At 35.6% G+C, this 21863-nt stretch overlaps 1 protein-coding gene across 1 annotated transcript in view; it reads right to left on the reverse strand.

The window, feature by feature from the left end:
- Nucleotides 1-1983: 1983 nt before the first annotated feature.
- The window catches only part of LOC132997079 (uncharacterized), a 40364-nt gene continuing 20484 nt past the window's right edge, over nucleotides 1984-21863 (reverse strand). The window contains exons 9-10 of the mRNA XM_061067411.1: nucleotides 2422-2577; nucleotides 1984-2052 (exon numbers count right to left, since the gene is read on the reverse strand). Of these exons, the coding sequence (XP_060923394.1) occupies nucleotides 2032-2052; nucleotides 2422-2577 (177 nt within the window). The 3' untranslated portion in view covers nucleotides 1984-2031. The remainder of the gene's footprint in view (nucleotides 2053-2421; nucleotides 2578-21863) is intronic.

Here is a 21863-nt window from a genome sequence, read left to right on the forward strand (position 1 = left end):
ATTAGGATCAAAACCTAATTGGGCCAATGAGCTGCTCAAAAGTCAGGAACTCTGAAACCCTGCAGCAGGTGTGAGGCGCTGCAGCAGAGAACCAGCAGAGGGCAGAAGATCTCTGCTTCACTGGTGATGAGCTGGAGATGTTGCTCCTCTTCAGTGAGTCTGCAGGAGCTCAGCACGTCACTGACACCAACTGGTGCAAACACAGGAAACTCAAACCACTGGATCGGCTGCTGGTTTCTCAGGGTCAGAAAACAAACTGAGCACAGGAACAAGCTCCTGGTCTGGATTCACACAACCTCATGCTTTGTGTGAACAGAAGAAACTAAAGTATTCATCTGTTACACACTGCCACCTACTGGGACAGCTACCACATTTCAATAACCTGGCACTTACGATATATATCGTTTCAAAAACGATTTGTGTTTATGTTATATTTTATACATATTTAAGTAATATCTCTCTATAAAAACATGTTTTGATTTTATTTCATGTACCCATGCAGACGGTTCTGGTGATTTTCTATTTCTAGTTTCAGAGAGAAACAATAATCCATACTCACAACTTCAGTCCATCAAGCTACATGTGTTGGACTGTGGGAGGAGAGTAGAGAACACACAAACACACACACACACACACACACACACACACACACACACACACACACACACACACACACACACACACACACACACACACACACAAACACGCTTCCTGTTTGTAAAATGACAGTGTTTGATGAAAGTCCTAGATTGTGTTTCCACTGACCTGCAGTACCACACATGACCAGACTAACAGCTGCATATTTATTAATTTACCTTTTTGTATTTTTGTATTTTAAATTTGTATAATTGAATAAAGCAGAGAAACACAATTTCTCGTAACCAATATATTTTATGTTAATCCTGATGCTCCCAAAAATAACCAACACGACAATAAACTTAAACATGAATTATTTGTCTTCAACCTGTTTTAATTTTCTGTGAGCATAAAACATTGTCATCTTAAATAATATAATGATAAAATAAGACTGAGAAAAAACTTTTGTCTTCATGTGCTTCAGATTATCGTCAGCTGCTTCTGTCAACGTGTTCGTTTATCCCAAATATGAGAAGAGCCGGTTTAATTCAACAAGTATTTATTAAGAAGCAATGAAACGTTAACAGCATAGCTATGGGCGCTCATGCACAGCCTCGGCTAAATCCTTAGCACGGGGAAGTCAATAGTTGCGCCAAGAAGACGATGATTGCAATATTTATAACAGTAGGTATAATTTGATTGATCAAAATAATGAAGGGGTGTCACCGTAAATCAATGTGGTTCTCCCTTAATGGTGCACAGGCGTAGATCCACGCCTCCTGGCACTGGAACCAGGAAGTGACAAGGAGCTGCTCCCAGTCACGCCCCTCCTCTAAAAGTTCTGGGCAAATCTCTTTTGTGTTTCATAAACAAGCCTTGACTCGGCTGACGCCTTGTGGGTCAATGTTGTTGTTCATTGGAGTAAAGAATATTGTGTTCCTGCTCTATCGGCTGTATGTTCTGTTTGTGTAAACATTTGCATCCTCCAAACAAAACAATGCCTTTCTATCTTCTCTCCAGAACCTGGAGCAGCTGCTTGAACTCTGTGTGATGTTGAATGAAGCTAAGGAAGTTATGCTTTAATATAAAAAGGTGTGAGACTGACCAGCGATGTGACGCACACACATTCTAACTTCAAGATAAACACAAAGCAGCAATGGTTATTATAAATCATTTGTGTGAAGGCCTTATATCTGGCACAAACTGCTCCTGCCCCCACCCTCCTGCCTCATTGTTTAGAGTACAGTTCTAATGCCATCTTCACACACACACACACACACAGACAAGCTTAAATTTAAAATCCCAACACTTCCTGTCGACCAATGAGAGAGGAGACGCTGAAGTGACAGATCATCTACTGAAGGACGGAATAGATGACATCATCCTCACCGGGGGGGGGGGCTGTTGGCAGAGCCTGTGGCCCTGTTGGTATAATCCCCCCCGATCGCAGGAGAGTCAACCTGAGCTGTCGTCAGCCTGGAAAAAGAAAACAGACAAAGTGTATTTGTGTGACTTTACTTTACTATTGTGTTATTACACTTAAAAACCACCTCCTCTGAAGCTTTGACTCTAAATGATCAGAATTGACTAAATGAACATCAGCTGTTTGACAGAAGACTTCTTAGTAAAATGTTCACTAACGTAGGCTCAGAAACTTCTATTGACTTCCATTCTATTTACGACCAGTGGAGGCGCCCTCTGCTGGTCAATCGAGAGAACACAGGATTTGTACGTAGTCTCTGTCCGTCCTTATTCACAGTCTACGTTTCCTTCACGCTGTTTCTGGATCGACTTCATGTTTAAATGACCTGGTAGAGATTTTAATGTCGTAATGCTTTTCCTTACATTGTGCTGAGAAGTAGCAGCAGTGACAAAGTTGTCGTCATCACCGGCTGTGACTGGTTGTGTTGTGCTGTACTTGACGTAAGAATAATCTGGAGAGATTTCCACAGCAGCAGGAGGTCGGTCCTCGTCTCTGAAATCCTCGTACACGGGGTCGGACTGCAGGAGACCAAGAGCGATTTGAGTAAAATAAACAAAACTAAACCGTTTAAATATCAACATATTATAATCTGCTCCTCTTTTGAGGAATCTGAATCTATTTCTTTAAGATCTCTATTCTTTTTAACTTTTAATGACATTCTCTTTTTCAGATCTTTTCTGGATGTTGGTCGACAAAGTTTTGTCACCTCAGGGACGTTTGTGTTACTAACGACTGAAATTCACCTCAGGGACAGAAGCAGGATCCGTCTCCACCGGAGTTTCTGAAAACACAAGAGTAAATCAAACTGGGTCCTGAGTTCACATCTGGAGCTTCAGCAGCAGAAGGTGACAACACAGGTTCTTTGAGTCCAATCATAACCTTCTGTTCTATTATATCTATCTATCTATCTATATATCTTATAGTATTGGTTGTACTCTGTGACCTAGTATGAATTCTAGTATTTGTTCTAGTAAGTTTTCCTTCTTTTCCTTATTTCTGCACGTAATCGTTGGAACTTGTGTTTCGTGTTTGCTGCTGAATCAGATTCTGGGTTTTGATCTCCATGATTTTCATATTCACTGAAAACTGATGATCCAGTTGTTGTGTGTGTGATCAACATGTGTGTACTTGTGTGTGTGTATTTCCTGTTGCCCCACCTCTGGGTCTGTTAGTCCTGTTTCTGCAGAACATCAGTGCGGCCCCTGATAACAGGATCACCATGACGACCAGCGTCAGTCTCACAGTCAGAATCAAGTTCTTGTTCGAGTAGAACGTATCAGCTCCTGAGCATTAATACAGGACACATATTAAAATCTGTGTTTCAGCTTCAACCGGCGCTGAGAGGACGCAGGTACATGTGTTTACCTGTGGTCTCAGGTGTCTGGTCCTCAGACTGGTCGGTGGTATCAGGTGAAGCTGATGAACGTGTGAAACTGGAGCTGGAACTGGGAGATGTTGTTGTGGAGTCTGAGGGAAAAATACACAGATTCACAGAAATCCTGATGACAGACGATTTGGAAGCTTTAACTTTAGGAAGCTTTGACTTTAGGAAGCTTTAACTTTAGGAAGCTTTGACCTTAGGAAGCTTTAACTTTAGGAAGCTTTAACTTTAGGAAGCTTTAGCTTTAGGAAGCTTTAACTTTAGGAAGCTTTGACTTTAGGACACTTTAACTTTAGGACACTTTAACTTTAGGAAGCTTTGACTTTAGGAAGCTTTAACTTTAGGAAGCTTTGACTTTAGGAAGCTTTAACTTTAGGAAGCTTTGACTTTAGGAAGCTTTGACTTTAGGAAGCTTTAACTTTAGGAAGCTTTGACTTTAGGAAGCTTTAACTTTAGGAAGCTTTGACTTTAGGAAGCTTTAACTTTAGGAAGCTTTAACTTTAGGAAGCTTTGACTTTAGGAAGCTTTGACCTTAGGAAGCTTTAACTTTAGGAAGCTTTAACTTTAGGACACTTTAACTTTAGGAAGCTTTGACTTTAGGAAGCTTTAACTTTAGGAAGCTTTGACTTTAGGAAGCTTTAACTTTAGGAAGCTTTGACTTTAGGAAGCTTTAACTTTAGGAAGCTTTAGGAAGCTTTGACGTTAGGAAGCTTTAACTTTAGGAAGCTTTAACTTTAGGAAGCTTTAACTTTAGGAAGCTTTAGCTTTAGGAATCTTTAACTTTAGGAAGCTTTGACTTTAGGAAGCTTTAACTTTAGGACACTTTAACTTTAGGAAGCTTTGACTTTAGGAAGCTTTAACTTTAGGAAGCTTTGACTTTAGGAAGCTTTAACTTTAGGAAGCTTTGACTTTAGGAAGCTTTAACTTTAGGAAGCTTTAGGAAGCTTTGACGTTAGGAAGCTTTAACTTTAGGAAGCTTTAACTTTATGAAGCTTTAGCTTTAGGAAGCTTTAACTTTAGGAAGCTTTAACTTTAGGAAGCTTTAACGTTAGGAAGCTTTAACTTTAGGAAGCTTTGACCTTAGGAAGCTTTAACTTTAGGAAGCTTTAACTTTAGGAAGCTTTAGCTTTAGGAAGCTTTAACTTTAGGAAGCTTTGACTTTAGGAAGCTTTAACTTTAGGACACTTTAACTTTAGGAAGCTTTGACTTTAGGAAGCTTTGACTTTAGGAAGCTTTGACTTTAGGAAGCTTTGACTTTAGGAAGCTTTGACTTTAGGAAGCTTTGACTTTAGGAAGCTTTAACTTTAGGAAGCTTTGACTTTAGGAAGCTTTGACCTTAGGAAGCTTTAACTATAGGAAGCTTTAACTTTAGGACACTTTAACTTTAGGAAGCTTTAACTTTAGGAAGCTTTGACTTTAGGAAGCTTTAACTTTAGGAAGCTTTAGGAAGCTTTGACGTTAGGAAGCTTTAACTTTAGGAAGCTTTAACTTTAGGGAGCTTTAACTTTAGGAAGCTTTAATGTTAGGAAGCTTTAACTTTAGGAAGCTTTAACTTTAGGAAACTTTGACGTTAGGAAGCTTTAACTTTAGGAAGCTTTAACTTTATGAAGCTTTAGCTTTAGGAAGCTTTAACTTTAGGAAGCTTTAACTTTAGGAAGCTTTAACGTTAGGAAGCTTTAACTTTAGGAAGCTTTGACCTTAGGAAGCTTTAACTTTAGGAAGCTTTAACTTTAGGAAGCTTTAGCTTTAGGAAGCTTTAACTTTAGGAAGCTTTGACTTTAGGAAGCTTTAACTTTAGGACACTTTAACTTTAGGAAGCTTTGACTTTAGGAAGCTTTAACTTTAGGAAGCTTTGACTTTAGGAAGCTTTAACTTTAGGAAGCTTTGACTTTAGGAAGCTTTAACTTTAGGAAGCTTTAACTTTAGGAAGCTTTGACTTTAGGAAGCTTTGACCTTAGGAAGCTTTAACTTTAGGAAGCTTTAACTTTAGGACACTTTAACTTTAGGAAGCTTTAACTTTAGGAAGCTTTGACTTTAGGAAGCTTTAACTTTAGGAAGCTTTAGGAAGCTTTGACGTTAGGAAGCTTTAACTTTAGGAAGCTTTAACTTTAGGAAGCTTTAACTTTAGGAAGCTTTAGCTTTAGGAATCTTTAACTTTAGGAAGCTTTGACTTTAGGAAGCTTTAACTTTAGGACACTTTAACTTTAGGAAGCTTTGACTTTAGGAAGCTTTAACTTTAGGAAGCTTTGACTTTAGGAAGCTTTAACTTTAGGAAGCTTTGACTTTAGGAAGCTTTAACTTTAGGAAGCTTTAGGAAGCTTTGACGTTAGGAAGCTTTAACTTTAGGAAGCTTTAACTTTATGAAGCTTTAGCTTTAGGAAGCTTTAACTTTAGGAAGCTTTAACGTTAGGAAGCTTTAACTTTAGGACACTTTAATTTTAGGAAGCTTTGAATTTAGGAAGCTTTGACTTTAGGAAGCTTTAACTTTAGGAAGCTTTAACTTTAGGAAGCTTTGACTTTAGGAAGCTTTAACTTTAGGAAGCTTTAGGAAGCTTTGACGTTAGGAAGCTTTAACTTTAGGAAGCTTTAACTTTAGGAACCTTTAACTTTAGGACACTTTAACTTTAGGAAGCTTTGACTTTAGGAAGCTTTAGCTTTAGGAAGCTTTAACTTTAGGAAGCTTTAACTTTAGGACACTTTAACTTTAGGAAGCTTTGACTTTAGGAAGCTTTAGCTTTAGGAAATTTTAACTTTAGGAAGCTTTGACTTTAGGAAGCTTTCACGTTAGGAAGCTTTAACTTTAGGAAGGTTTAATGTTCGGAAGCTTTAACTTTAGGAAGCTTTAACTTTAGGAAACTTTAACTTTAGGAAGCTTTAACTTTAGGAAGGTTTAACTTTAGGAAGCTTTAACTTTAGGAAGCTTTAACTTTAGGAAGCTTTAACTTTAGGAAGCTTTAGCTTTAGGAAGCTTTGACTTTAGGAAGCTTTGACCTTAGGAAGCTTTAACTTTAGGAAGCTTTAACTTTAGGACACTTTAACTTTAGGAAGCTTTGACTTTAGGAAGCTTTAACTTTAGGAAGCTTTGACTTTAGGAAGCTTTAACTTTAGGAAGCTTTGACGCTAGGAAGCTTTAACTTTAGGAAGCTTTAGGAAGCTTTGACGTTAGGAAGCTTTAACTTTAGGAAGCTTTAACTTTAGGAAGCTTTAGCTTTAGGAAGCTTTAACTTTAGGAAGCTTTAACTTTAGGAAGCTTTAACTTTAGGAAGCTTTAGCTTTAGGAAGCTTTGACTTTAGGAAGCTTTAACGTTAGGAAGCTTTGACTTTAGGAAGCATTGACTTTAGGAAGCTTTAACTTTAGGAAGCTTTAGCTTTAGGAAGCTTTAACTTTAGGAAGCTTTAACTTTAGGAAGTTTTAACTTTAGGAAGCTTTGACTTTAGGAAGCTTTCACTTTAGGAAGCTTTAACTTTAGGAAGCTTTAATGTTAGGAAGCTTTAACTTTAGGAAGCTTTAACTTTAGGAAACTTTAACTTTAGGAAGCTTTAAATTTAGGAAGCTTTAACTTTAGGAAGCTTTAACTTTAGGAAGCTTTAACTTTAGGAAGCTTTAGCTTTAGGAAGCTTTGACTTTAGGAAGCTTTGACCTTAGGAAGCTTTAACTTTAGGAAGCTTTAACTTTAGGACACTTTAACTTTAGGAAGCTTTGACTTTAGGAAGCTTTAACTTTAGGAAGCTTTGACTTTAGGAAGCTTTAACTTTAGGACGCTTTGACTTTAGGAAGCTTTAACTTTAGGAAGCTTTAGGAAGCTTTGACGTTAGGAAGCTTTAACTTTAGGAAGCTTTAACTTTAGGAAGCTTTAACTTTAGGAAGCTTTAGCTTTAGGAAGCTTTAACTTTAGGAAGCTTTAACTTTAGGAAGCTTTAACTTTAGGAAGCTTTAGCTTTAGGAAGCTTTGACTTTAGGAAGCTTTAACGTTAGGAAGCTTTGACTTTAGGAAGCTTTGACTTTAGGAAGCTTTAACTTTAGGAAGCTTTGACTTTAGGAAGCTTTAACTTTAGGAAGCTTTGACTTTAGGAAGCTTTAACTTTAAGAAGCTTTAGGAAGCTTTGACGTTAGGAAGCTTTAACTTTAGGAAGCTTTAACTTTAGGAAGCTTTAGCTTTAGGAAGCTTTAACTTTAGGAAGCTTTGATCTTAGGAAGCTTTAACTTTAGGAAGCTTTGACTTTAGGACACTTTAACTTTAGAAAGCTTTGACTTTAGGAAGCTTTAACTTTAGGAAGCTTTGACTTTAGGAAGCTTTAACTTTAGGAAGCTTTGACTTTAGGAAGCTTTAACTTTAGGAAGCTTTAGGAAGCTTTGACGTTAGGAAGCTTTAACTTTAGGAAGCTTTGACTTTAGGAAGCTTTAACTTTAGGAAGCTTTGACTTTAGGAAGCTTTAACTTTAGGAAGCTTTAGGAAGCTTTGACGTTAGGAAGCTTTAACTTTAGGAAGCTTTAACTTTAGGAAGCTTTAACTTTAGGAAGCTTTAGCTTTAGGAAGCTTTAACTTTAGGAAGCTTTAACTTTAGGAAGCTTTAACTTTAGGAAGCTTTAGCTTTAGGAAGCTTTGACTTTAGGAAGCTTTAACGTTAGGAAGCTTTGACTTTAGGAAGCTTTGACTTTAGGAAGCTTTAACTTTAGGAAGCTTTGACTTTAGGAAGCTTTAACTTTAGGAAGCTTTGACTTTAGGAAGCTTTAACTTTAGGAAGCTTTAGGAAGCTTTGACGTTTGGAAGCTTTAACTTTAGGAAGCTTTAACTTTAGGAAGCTTTAGCTTTAGGAAGCTTTAACTTTAGGAAGCTTTAATGTTAGGAAGCTTAAACTTTAGGACACTTTAATTTTAGGAAGCTTTGAATTTAGGAAGCTTTGAATTTAGGAAGCTTTAACTTTAGGAAGCTTTAACTTTAGGAAGCTTTGACTTTAGGAAGCTTTGACTTTAGGAAGCTTTAGGAAGCTTTAACTTCAGGAAGCGTTAGGAAGCTTTGACGTTAGGAAGCTTTAACTTTAGGAAGCTTTAACTTTAGGAAGCTTTAACTTTAGGAAGCTTTAACTTTAGGAAGCTTTAACTTTAGGAAGCTTTAGCTTTAGGAAGCTTTGACTTTAGGAAGCTTTGACCTTAGGAAGCTTTAACTTTAGGAAGCTTTAACTTTAGGACACTTTAACTTTAGGAAGCTTTGACTTTAGGAAGCTTTAACTTTAGGAAGCTTTGACTTTAGGAAGCTTTGACTTAAGGAAGCTTTAACTTTAGGAAGCTTTAACTTTAGGAAGCTTTAACTTTAGGAAGCTTTAGCTTTAGGAAGCTTTAACTTTAGGAAGCTTTAACTTTAGGAAGCTTTAACTTTAGGAAGCTTTGACTTTAGGAAGCTTTCACTTTAGGAAGCTTTAACTTTAGGAAGCTTTAATGTTAGGAAGCTTTAACTTTAGGAAGCTTTAACTTTAGGAAACTTTAACTTTAGGAAGCTTTAACTTTCGGAAGCTATAACGTTAGGAAGCTTTAACTTTAGGAAGCTTTAACTTTCGGAAGCTTTAACTTTAGGAAGCTTTAGCTTTAGGAAGCTTTGACTTTAGGAAGCTTTGACCTTAGGAAGCTTTAACTTTAGGAAGCTTTAACTTTAGGACACTTTAACTTTAGGAAGCTTTGACTTTAGGAAGCTTTAACTTTAGGACGCTTTGACTTTAGGAAGCTTTAACTTTAGGAAGCTTTAGGAAGCTTTGACGTTAGGAAGCTTTAACTTTAGGAAGCTTTAACTTTAGGAAGCTTTAACTTTAGGAAGCTTTAGCTTTAGGAAGCTTTAACTTTAGGAACCTTTAACTTTAGGAAGCTTTAACTTTAGGAAGCTTTAGCTTTAGGAAGCTTTGACTTTAGGAAGCTTTAACGTTAGGAAGCTTTGACTTTAGGAAGCTTTGACTTTAGGAAGCTTTAACTTTAGGAAGCTTTGACTTTAGGAAGCTTTAACTTTAGGAAGCTTTGACTTTAGGAAGCTTTAACTTTAAGAAGCTTTAGGAAGCTTTGACGTTATGAAGCTTTAACTTTAGGAAGCTTTAACTTTAGGAAGCTTTAGCTTTAGGAAGCTTTAACTTTAGGAAGCTTTGATCTTAGGAAGCTTTAACTTTAGGAAGCTTTAACTTTAGGACACTTTAACTTTAGAAAGCTTTGACTTTAGGAAGCTTTAACTTTAGGAAGCTTTGACTTTAGGAAGCTTTAACTTTAGGACACTTTAACTTTAGAAAGCTTTGACTTTAGGAAGCTTTAACTTTAGGAAGCTTTGACTTTAGGAAGCTTTAACTTTAGGAAGCTTTGACTTTAGGAAGCTTTAACTTTAGGAAGCTTTAGGAAGCTTTGACGTTAGGAAGCTTTAACTTTAGGAAGCTTTAACTTTAGGAAGCTTTAACTTTAGGAAGCTTTAGCTTTAGGAAGCTTTAACTTTAGGAAGCTTTAACTTTAGGAAGCTTTAACTTTAGGAAGCTTTAGCTTTAGGAAGCTTTGACTTTAGGAAGCTTTAACGTTAGGAAGCTTTGACTTTAGGAAGCTTTGACTTTAGGAAGCTTTAACTTTAGGAAGCTTTGACTTTAGGAAGCTTTAACTTTAGGAAGCTTTGACTTTAGGAAGCTTTAACTTTAGGAAGCTTTAGGAAGCTTTGACGTTTGGAAGCTTTAACTTTAGGAAGCTTTAACTTTAGGAAGCTTTAGCTTTAGGAAGCTTTAACTTTAGGAAGCTTTAATGTTAGGAAGCTTAAACTTTAGGACACTTTAATTTTAGGAAGCTTTGAATTTAGGAAGCTTTGAATTTAGGAAGCTTTAACTTTAGGAAGCTTTAACTTTAGGAAGCTTTGACTTTAGGAAGCTTTGACTTTAGGAAGCTTTAGGAAGCTTTAACTTCAGGAAGCGTTAGGAAGCTTTGACGTTAGGAAGCTTTAACTTTAGGAAGCTTTAACTTTAGGAAGCTTTAACTTTAGGAAGCTTTAACTTTAGGAAGCTTTAACTTTAGGAAGCTTTAGCTTTAGGAAGCTTTGACTTTAGGAAGCTTTGACCTTAGGAAGCTTTAACTTTAGGAAGCTTTAACTTTAGGACACTTTAACTTTAGGAAGCTTTGACTTTAGGAAGCTTTAACTTTAGGAAGCTTTGACTTTAGGAAGCTTTGACTTAAGGAAGCTTTAACTTTAGGAAGCTTTAACTTTAGGAAGCTTTAACTTTAGGAAGCTTTAGCTTTAGGAAGCTTTAACTTTAGGAAGCTTTAACTTTAGGAAGCTTTAACTTTAGGAAGCTTTGACTTTAGGAAGCTTTCACTTTAGGAAGCTTTAACTTTAGGAAGCTTTAATGTTAGGAAGCTTTAACTTTAGGAAGCTTTAACTTTAGGAAACTTTAACTTTAGGAAGCTTTAACTTTCGGAAGCTATAACGTTAGGAAGCTTTAACTTTAGGAAGCTTTAACTTTCGGAAGCTTTAATGTTAGGAAGCTTTAACTTTAGGAAGCTTTAACTTTAGGAAACTTTAACTTTAGGAAGCTTTAAATTTAGGAAGCTTTAACTTTAGGAAGCTTTAACTTTAGGAAGCTTTAACTTTAGGAAGCTTTAGCTTTAGGAAGCTTTGACTTTAGGAGGCTTTGACCTTAGGAAGCTTTAACTTTAGGAAGCTTTAACTTTAGGACACTTTAACTTTAGGAAGCTTTGACTTTAGGAAGCTTTAACTTTAGGAAGCTTTGACTTTAGGAAGCTTTAACTTTAGGACGCTTTGACTTTAGGAAGCTTTAACTTTAGGAAGCTTTAGGAAGCTTTGACGTTAGGAAGCTTTAACTTTAGGAAGCTTTAACTTTAGGAAGCTTTAACTTTAGGAAGCTTTAGCTTTAGGAAGCTTTAACTTTAGGAAGCTTTAACTTTAGGAAGCTTTAACTTTAGGAAGCTTTAGCTTTAGGAAGCTTTGACTTTAGGAAGCTTTAACGTTAGGAAGCTTTGACTTTAGGAAGCTTTGACTTTAGGAAGCTTTAACTTTAGGAAGCTTTCACTTTAGGAAGCTTTAACTTTAGGAAGCTTTAATGTTAGGAAGCTTTAACTTTAGGAAGCTTTAACTTTAGGAAACTTTAACTTTAGGAAGCTTTAACTTTCGGAAGCTATAACGTTAGGAAGCTTTAACTTTAGGAAGCTTTAACTTTCGGAAGCTTTAATGTTAGGAAGCTTTAACTTTAGGAAGCTTTAACTTTAGGAAACTTTAACTTTAGGAAGCTTTAAATTTAGGAAGCTTTAACTTTAGGAAGCTTTAACTTTAGGAAGCTTTAACTTTAGGAAGCTTTAGCTTTAGGAAGCTTTGACTTTAGGAGGCTTTGACCTTAGGAAGCTTTAACTTTAGGAAGCTTTAACTTTAGGACACTTTAACTTTAGGAAGCTTTGACTTTAGGAAGCTTTAACTTTAGGAAGCTTTGACTTTAGGAAGCTTTAACTTTAGGACGCTTTGACTTTAGGAAGCTTTAACTTTAGGAAGCTTTAGGAAGCTTTGACGTTAGGAAGCTTTAACTTTAGGAAGCTTTAACTTTAGGAAGCTTTAACTTTAGGAAGCTTTAGCTTTAGGAAGCTTTAACTTTAGGAAGCTTTAACTTTAGGAAGCTTTAACTTTAGGAAGCTTTAGCTTTAGGAAGCTTTGACTTTAGGAAGCTTTAACGTTAGGAAGCTTTGACTTTAGGAAGCTTTGACTTTAGGAAGCTTTAACTTTAGGAAGCTTTGACTTTAGGAAGCTTTAACTTTAGGAAGCTTTGACTTTAGGAAGCTTTAACTTTAAGAAGCTTTAGGAAGCTTTGACGTTAGGAAGCTTTAACTTTAGGAAGCTTTAACTTTAGGAAGCTTTAGCTTTAGGAAGCTTTAACTTTAGGAAGCTTTGATCTTAGGAAGCTTTAACTTTAGGAAGCTTTAACTTTAGGACACTTTAACTTTAGAAAGCTTTGACTTTAGGAAGCTTTAACTTTAGGAAGCTTTGACTTTAGGAAGCTTTAACTTTAGGAAGCTTTGACTTTAGGAAGCTTTAGGAAGCTTTGACGTTAGGAAGCTTTAACTTTAGGAAGCTTTAACTTTAGGAAGCTTTAACTTTAGGAAGCTTTAGCTTTAGGAAGCTTTAACTTTAGGAAGCTTTAACTTTAGGAAGCTTTAACTTTAGGAAGCTTTAGCTTTAGGAAGCTTTGACTTTAGGAAGCTTTGACGTTAGGAAGCTTTGACTTTAGGAAGCTTTGACTTTAGGAAGCTTTAACTTTAGGAAGCTTTGACTTTAGGAAGCTTTAACTTTAGGAAGCTTTGACTTTAGGAAGCTTTAACTTTAGGAAGCTTTAGGAAGCTTTGACGTTTGGAAGCTTTAACTTTAGGAAGCTTTAACTTTAGGAAGCTTTAGCTTTAGGAAGCTTTAACTTTAGGAAGCTTTAATGTTAGGAAGCTTAAACTTTAGGACACTTTAATTTTAGGAAGCTTTGAATTTAGGAAGCTTTGAATTTAGGAAGCTTTAACTTTAGGAAGCTTTAACTTTAGGAAGCTTTGACTTTAGGAAGCTTTGACTTTAGGAAGCTTTAGGAAGCTTTAACTTCAGGAAGCGTTAGGAAGCTTTGACGTTAGGAAGCTTTAACTTTAGGAAGCTTTAACTTTAGGAAGCTTTAACTTTAGGAAGCTTTAACTTTAGGAAGCTTTAGCTTTAGGAAGCTTTAGCTTTAGGAAGCTTTGACTTTAGGAAGCTTTGACCTTAGGAAGCTTTAACTTTAGGAAGCTTTAACTTTAGGACACTTTAACTTTAGGAAGCTTTGACCTTAGGAAGCTTTGACGTTAGGAAGCTTTAACTTTAGGAAGCTTTAACTTTAGGAAGCTTTAACTTTAGGAAGCTTTAACTTTAGGAAGCTTTAGCTTTAGGAAGCTTTAGCTTTAGGAAGCTTTGACTTTAGGAAGCTTTGACCTTAGGAAGCTTTAACTTTAGGAAGCTTTAACTTTAGGACACTTTAGCTTTAGGAAGCTTTGACTTTAGGAAGCTTTGACCTTAGGAAGCTTTAACTTTAGGAAGCTTTAACTTTAGGAAGCTTTAACTTTAGGAAGCTTTGACTTTAGGAAGCTTTGACTTAAGGAAGCTTTAACTTTAGGAAGCTTTAACTTTAGGAAGCTTTAACTTTAGGAAGCTTTAGCTTTAGGAAGCTTTAACTTTAGGAAGCTTTAACTTTAGGAAGCTTTAACTTTAGGAAGCTTTGACTTTAGGAAGCTTTCACTTTAGGAAGCTTTAACTTTAGGAAGCTTTAATGTTAGGAAGCTTTAACTTTAGGAAGCTTTAACTTTAGGAAACTTTAACTTTAGGAAGCTTTAACTTTCGGAAGCTATAACGTTAGGAAGCTTTAACTTTAGGAAGCTTTAACTTTCGGAAGCTTTAACTTTAGGAAGCTTTAGCTTTAGGAAGCTTTGACTTTAGGAAGCTTTGACCTTAGGAAGCTTTAACTTTAGGAAGCTTTAACTTTAGGAAGCTTTAACTTTAGGAAGCTTTAACTTTAGGAAGCTTTAACTTTAGGAAGCTTTAGCTTTAGGAAGCTTTAACTTTAGGAAGCTTTAACTTTAGGAAGCTTTAACTTTAGGAAGCTTTAGCTTTAGGAAGCTTTGACTTTAGGAAGCTTTAACGTTAGGAAGCTTTAACTTTAGGAAGCTTTAACTTTAGGAAGCTTTGACTTTAGGAAGCTTTAACTTTAGCAAGCTTTAGGAAGCTTTGACGTTAGGAAGCTTTAACTTTAGGAAGCTTTAACTTTAGGAAGCTTTAGCTTTAGAAAGCTTTAACTTTAGGAAGCTTTAACTTTAGGACACTTTAACTTTAGGAAGCTTTGACTTTAGGAAGCTTTAGCTTTAGGAAGCTTTAACTTTAGGAAGCTTTGACTTTAGGGAGCTTTGACTTTAGGAAGCTTTAACTTTAGGAAGCTTTAATGTTAGGAAGCTTTAACTTTAGGAAGCTTTAACTTTAGGAAACTTTAACTTTAGGAAGCTTTAACTTTCGGAAGCTATAACGTTAGGAAGCTTTAACTTTAGGAAGCTTTGACTTTCGGAAGCTTTAACTTTAGGAAGCTTTAGCTTTAGGAAGCTTTGACTTTAGGGAGCTTTGACCTTAGGAAGCTTTAACTTTAGGAAGCTTTAACTTTAGGAAGCTTTAACTTTAGGAAGCTTTAGCTTTAGGAAGCTTTAACTTTAGGAAGCTTTAACTTTAGGAAGCTTTAACTTTAGGAAGCTTTGACTTTAGGAAGCTTTAACGTTAGGAAGCTTTGACTTGAGGAAGCTTTGACCTTAGGAAGCTTTAACTTTAGGAAGCTTTAGCTTTAGGAAGCTTTAACTTTAGGAAGCTTTAGCTTTAGGAAGCTTTAACTTTAGGAAGCTTTAGCTTTAGGAAGCTTTAACTTTAGGAAGCTTTGACTTTAGGAAGCTTTAACTTTAGGACACTTTAACTTTAGGAAGCTTTGACTTTAGGAGGCTTTAACTTTAGGAAGCTTTGACTTTAGGAAGCTTTAACTTTAGGAAGCTTTAGGAAGCTTTGACGTTAGGAAGCTTTAACTTTAGGAAGCTTTAACTTTAGGAAGCTTTAGCTTTAGGAAGCTTTAACTTTAGGAAGCTTTAACTTTAGGAAGCTTTAGCTTTAGGAAGCTTTAACTTTAGGAAGCTTTAACTTTAGGAAGCTTTAACTTTAGGAAGCTTTAGCTTTAGGAAGCTTTGACTTTAGGAAGCTTTAACGTTAGGAAGCTTTGACTTTAGGAAGCTTTGACTTTAGGAAGCTTTAACTTTAGGAAGCTTTGACTTTAGGAAGCTTTAACTTTAGGAAGCTTTGACTTTAGGAAGCTTTAACTTTAGGAAGCTTTAGGAAGCTTTGACGTTTGGAAGCTTATACTTTAGGAAGCTTTAACTTTAGGAAACTTTAACTTTAGGAAGCTTTAACTTTCGGAAGCTATAACGTTAGGAAGCTTTAACTTTAGGAAGCTTTAACTTTCGGAAGCTTTAACTTTAGGAAGCTTTAGCTTTAGGAAGCTTTGACTTTAGGAAGCTTTGACCTTAGGAAGCTTTAACTTTAGGAAGCTTTAACTTTAGGAAGCTTTAGCTTTAGGAAGCTTTAACTTTAGGAAGCTTTAACTTTAGGAAGCTTTAACTTTAGGAAGCTTTAGCTTTAGGAAGCTTTGACTTTAGGAAGCTTTAACGTTAGGAAGCTTTAACTTTAGGAAGCTTTAACTTTAGGAAGCATTAACTTTAGGAAGCTTTAGCTTTAGGAAGCTTTAACTTTAGGAAGCTTTAACTTTAGGAAGCTTTAACTTTAGGAAGCTTTAGCTTTAGGAAGCTTTGACTTTAGGAAGCTTTAACGTTAGGAAGCTTTAACTTTAGGAAGCTTTAACTTTAGGAAGCTTTGACTTTAGGAAGCTTTAACTTTAGCAAGCTTTAGGAAGCTTTGACGTTAGGAAGCTTTAACTTTAGGAAGCTTTAACTTTAGGAAGCTTTAGCTTTAGAAAGCTTTAACTTTAGGAAGCTTTAACTTTAGGACACTTTAACTTTAGGAAGCTTTGACTTTAGGAAGCTTTAGCTTTAGGAAGCTTTAACTTTAGGAAGCTTTGACTTTAGGGAGCTTTCTTTTTAGGAAGCTTTAACTTTAGGAAGCTTTAATGTTAGGAAGCTTTAACTTTAGGAAGCTTTAACTTTAGGAAACTTTAACTTTAGGAAGCTTTAACTTTCGGAAGCTATAACGTTAGGAAGCTTTAACTTTAGGAAGCTTTAACTTTCGGAAGCTTTAACTTTAGGAAGCTTTAGCTTTAGGAAGCTTTGACTTTAGGAAGCTTTGACCTTAGGAAGCTTTAACTTTAGGAAGCTTTAACTTTAGGAAGCTTTAACTTTAGGAAGCTTTAGCTTTAGGAAGCTTTAACTTTAGGAAGCTTTAACTTTAGGAAGCTTTAACTTTAGGAAGCTTTAGCTTTAGGAAGCTTTGACTTTAGGAAGCTTTAACGTTAGGAAGCTTTGACTTGAGGAAGCTTTGACCTTAGGAAGCTTTAACTTTAGGAAGCTTTAGCTTTAGGAAGCTTTAACTTTAGGAAGCTTTGACTTTAGGAAGCTTTAACTTTAGGACAGTTTAACTTTAGGAAGCTTTGACTTTAGGAGGCTTTAACTTTAGGAAGCTTTGACTTAAGGAAGCTTTAACTTTAGGAAGCTTTGACTTTAGGAAGCTTTAACTTTAGGAAGCTTTAGGAAGCTTTGACGTTAGGAAGCTTTAACTTTAGGAAGCTTTAACTTTAGGAAGCTTTAGCTTTAGGAAGCTTTAACTTTAGGAAGCTTTAACGTTAGGAAGCTTTAACTTTAGGACACTTTAATTTTAGGAAGCTTTGAATTTAGGAAGCTTTGACTTTAGGAAGCTTTAACTTTAGGAAGCTTTAACTTTAGGAAGCTTTGACTTTAGGAAGCTTTAACTTTAGCAAGCTTTAGGAAGCTTTGACGTTAGGAAGCTTTAACTTTAGGAAGCTTTAACTTTAGGAAGCTTTAGCTTTAGAAAGCTTTAACTTTAGGAAGCTTTAACTTTAGGACACTTTAACTTTAGGAAGCTTTGACTTTAGGAAGCTTTAGCTTTAGGAAGCTTTAACTTTAGGAATCTTTGACTTTAGGAAGCTTTCACTTTAGGAAGCTTTAACTTTAGGAAGCTTTAATGTTAGGAAGCTTTAACTTTAGGAAGCTTTAACTTTAGGAAACTTTAACTTTAGGAAGCTTTAACTTTCGGAAGCTATAACGTTAGGAAGCTTTAACTTTAGGAAGCTTTAACTTTCGGAAGCTTTAACTTTAGGAAGCTTTAGCTTTAGGAAGCTTTGACTTTAGGAAGCTTTGACCTTAGGAAGCTTTAACTTTAGGAAGCTTTAACTTTAGGACACTTTAACTTTAGGAAGCTTTGACTTTAGGAAGCTTTAACTTTAGGAAGCTTTGACTTTAGGAAGCTTTAACTTTAGGAAGCTTTGACTTTAGGAAGCTTTAACTTTAGGAAGCTTTAGGAAGCTTTGACGTTAGGAAGCTTTAACTTTAGGAAGCTTTGACTTTAGGAAGCTTTAACTTTAGGAAGCTTTGACTTTAGGAAGCTTTAACTTTAGGAAGCTTTGACTTTAGGAAGCTTTAACTTTAGGAAGCTTTAGGAAGCTTTGACGTTAGGAAGCTTTAACTTTAGGAAGCTTTAACTTTAGGAAGCTTTAGCTTTAGGAAGCTTTAACTTTAGGAAGCTTTAACTTTAGGAAGCTTTAACTTTAGGAAGCTTTAGCTTTAGGAAGCTTTGACTTTAGGAAGATTTAACGTTAGGAAGCTTTGACTTTAGGAAGCTTTGACTTTAGGAAGCTTTCACTTTAGGAAGCTTTAACTTTAGGAATCTTTAATGTTAGGAAGCTTTAACTTTAGGAAGCTTTAACTTTAGGAAACTTTTACTTTAGGAAGCTTTAACTTTAGGAAGCTATAACGTTAGGAAGCTTTAACTTTAGGAAGCTTTAACTTTAGGAAGCTTTAGCTTTAGGAAGCTTTAGCTTTAGGAAGCTTTAACTTTTGGAAGCTTTGACTTTAGGAAGCTTTAACTTTAGGAAGCTTTAACTTTAGGAAGCTTTAACTTTAGGAAGCTTTAGCTTTAGGAAGCTTTGACTTTAGGAAGCTTTAACTTTAGGAAGCTTTGACTTAAGGAAGCTTTAACTTTAGGAAGCTTTGACTTTAGGAAGCTTTAACTTTAGGAAGCTTTAGCTTTAGGAAGCTTTGACTTCAGGAAGCTTTAACTTTAGGAAGCTTTAGGAAGCTTTGACGTTAGGAAGCTTTAACTTTCGGAAGCTTTAACTTTAGGAAGCTTTAGCTTTAGGAAGCTTTGACTTTAGGAAGCTTTGACCTTAGGAAGCTTTAACTTTAGGAAGCTTTAACTTTAGGACACTTTAACTTTAGGAAGCTTTGACTTTAGGAAGCTTTAACTTTAGGAAGCTTTGACTTTAGGAAGCTTTGACTTTAGGAAGCTTTAGGAAGCTTTGACGTTAGGAAGCTTTAACTTTAGGAAGCTTTAACTTTAGGAAGCTTTAGCTTTAGGAAGCTTTAACTTTAGGACACTTTAACTTTAGGAAGCTTTGACTTTAGGAAGCTTTAACTTTAGGAAGCTTTGACTTTAGGAAGCTTTAACTTTAGGAAGCTTTGACTTAAGGAAGCTTTAACTTTAGGAAGCTTTAGGAAGCTTTGACGTTAGGAAGCTTTAACTTTTGGAAGCTTTAACTTTAGGAAGCTTTGCTTTAGGAAGCTTTAACTTTAGGAAGCTTTAACTTTAGGAAGCTTTAACTTTAGGAAGCTTTAGCTTTAGGAAGCTTTGACTTTAGGAAGATTTAACGTTAGGAAGCTTTGACTTTAGGAAGCTTTGACTTTAGGAAGCTTTCACTTTAGGAAGCTTTAACTTTAGGAAGCTTTAACTTTAGGAAACTTTTACTTTAGGAAGCTTTAACTTTAGGAAGCTATAACGTTAGGAAGCTTTAACTTTAGGAAGCTTTAACTTTAGGAAGCTTTGACTTTAGGAAGCTTTAACTTTAGGAAGCTTTGACTTTAGGAAGCTTTAACTTTAGGAAGCTTTAGCTTTAGGAAGCTTTAACTTTAGGAAGCTTTGACGTTAGGAAGCTTTAACTTTAGGAAGCTTTAACTTTAGGAAGCTTTAACTTTAGGAAGCTTTAGCTTTAGGAAGCTTTGACTTTAGGAAGCTTTGACCTTAGGAAGCTTTAACTTTAGGAAGCTTTAACTTTAGGACACTTTAACTTTAGGAAGCTTTGACTTTAGGAAGCTTTAACTTTAGGAAGCTTTGACTTTAGGAAGCTTTAACTTTAGGAAGCTTTGACTTTAGGAAGCTTTAACTTTAGGAAGCTTTAGGAAGCTTTGACCTTAGGAAGCTTTAACTTTAGGAAGCTTTAACTTTAGGACACTTTAACTTTAGGAAGCTTTGACTTTAGGAAGCTTTAACTTTAGGAAGCTTTGACTTTAGGAAGCTTTAACTTTAGGAAGCTTTAACTTTAGGAAGCTTTAACTTTAGGAAGCTTTAACTTTAGGAAGCTTTAGCTTTAGGAAGCTTTGACTTTAGGAAGCTTTAACTTTAGGAAGCTTTGACTTTAGGAAGCTTTAACTTTAGGAAGCTTTGACTTTAGGAAGCTTTAACTTTAGGAAGCTTTAGGAAGCTTTGACGTTAGGAAGCTTTAACTTTAGGAAGCTTTAACTTTAGGAAGCTTTAGCTTTAGGAAGCTTTAACTTTAGGAAACTTTAACTTTAGGAAGCTTTAACTTTAGGAAGCTATAACGTTAGGAAGCTTTAACTTTAGGAAGCTTTAACTTTAGGAAGCTTTAACTTTAGGAAGCTATAACGTTAGGAAGCTTTGACTTTAGGAAGCTTTAACTTTAGGAAGCTTTGACTTAAGGAAGCTTTAACTTTAGGAAGCTTTAGGAAGCTTTGACGTTAGGAAGCTTTAACTTTTGGAAGCTTTAACTTTAGGAAGCTTTGCTTTAGGAAGATTTAACGTTAGGAAGCTTTCACTTTAGGAAGCTTTAACTTTAGGAAGCTTTAACTTTAGGAAACTTTTACTTTAGGAAGCTTTAACTTTAGGAAGCTATAACGTTAGGAAGCTTTAACTTTAGGAAGCTTTAACTTTAGGAAGCTTTGACTTTAGGAAGCTTTAACTTTAGGAAGCTTTGACTTTAGGAAGCTTTAACTTTAGGAAGCTTTAGCTTTAGGAAGCTTTAACTTTAGGAAGCTTTGACGTTAGGAAGCTTTAACTTTAGGAAGCTTTAACTTTAGGAAGCTTTAACTTTAGGAAGCTTTAGCTTTAGGAAGCTTTGACTTTAGGAAGCTTTGACCTTAGGAAGCTTTAACTTTAGGAAGCTTTAACTTTAGGACACTTTAACTTTAGGAAGCTTTGACTTTAGGAAGCTTTAACTTTAGGAAGCTTTGACTTTAGGAAGCTTTAACTTTGGGAAGCTTTGACTTTAGGAAGCTTTAACTTTAGGAAGCTTTAGGAAGCTTTGACCTTAGGAAGCTTTAACTTTAGGAAGCTTTAACTTTAGGACACTTTAACTTTAGGAAGCTTTGACTTTAGGAAGCTTTAACTTTAGGAAGCTTTGACTTTAGGAAGCTTTAACTTTAGGAAGCTTTAACTTTAGGAAGCTTTAACTTTAGGAAGCTTTAACTTTAGGAAGCTTTGGCTTTAGGAAGCTTTGACTTTAGGAAGCTTTAACTTTAGGAAGCTTTGACTTTAGGAAGCTTTAACTTTAGGAAGCTTTGACTTTAGGAAGCTTTAACTTTAGGAAGCTTTAGGAAGCTTTGACGTTAGGAAGCTTTAACTTTAGGAAGCTTTAACTTTAGGAAGCTTTAGCTTTAGGAAGCTTTAACTTTAGGAAGCTTTAACTTTAGGAAGCTTTAACTTTAGGAAGCTTTAGCTTTAGGAAGCTTTGACTTTAGGAAGCTTTAACGTTAGGAAGCTTTGACTTTAAGAAGCTTTGACTTTAGGAAGCTTTGACTTTAGGAAGCTTTAACTTTAGGAAGCTTTAATGCTAGGAAGCTTTAACTTTAGGAAGCTTTAACTTTAGGAAACTTTAACTTTAGGAAGCTTTAACTTTAGGAAGCTATAACGTTAGGAAGCTTTAACTTTAGGAAGCTTTAACTTTAGGAAGCTTTAGCTTTAGGAAGCTTTAACTTTAGGAAGCTTTAACTTTTGGAAGCTTTGACTTTAGGAAGCTTTAACTTTAGGAAGCTTTAACTTTAGGAAGCTTTAACTTTAGGAAGCTTTAGCTTTAGGAAGCTTTGACTTTAGGAAGCTTTAACTTTAGGAAGCTTTGACTTTAGGAAGCTTTAACTTTAGGAAGCTTTGACTTTAGGAAGCTTTAACTTTAGGAAGCTTTAGCTTTAGGAAGCTTTAACTTTAGGAAGCTTTGACGTTAGGAAGCTTTAACTTTAGGAAGCTTTAACTTTAGGAAGCTTTAACTTTAGGAAGCTTTAGCTTTAGGAAGCTTTGACTTTAGGAAGCTTTGACCTTAGGAAGCTTTAACTTTAGGAAGCTTTAACTTTAGGACACTTTAACTTTAGGAAGCTTTGACTTTAGGAAGCTTTAACTTTAGGAAGCTTTGACTTTAGGAAGCTTTAACTTTAGGAAGCTTTGACTTTAGGAAGCTTTAACTTTAGGAAGCTTTAGGAAGCTTTGAAGTTAGGAAGCTTTAACTTTAGGAAGCTTTAACTTTAGGAAGCTTTAACTTTAGGAAGCTTTAGCTTTAGGAAGCTTTAACTTTAGGAAGCTTTACCTTTAGGAAGCTTTAACTTTAGGAAGCTTTAGCTTTAGGAAGCTTTGACTTTAGGAAGCTTTAACGTTACGAAGCTTTGACTTTAGGAAGCTTTGACCTTAGGAAGCTTTA

This window comes from Limanda limanda, unplaced genomic scaffold, assembly GCF_963576545.1.
Source record: "Limanda limanda unplaced genomic scaffold, fLimLim1.1 SCAFFOLD_157, whole genome shotgun sequence".
Classification (NCBI taxonomy): domain Eukaryota; kingdom Metazoa; phylum Chordata; class Actinopteri; order Pleuronectiformes; family Pleuronectidae; genus Limanda; species Limanda limanda.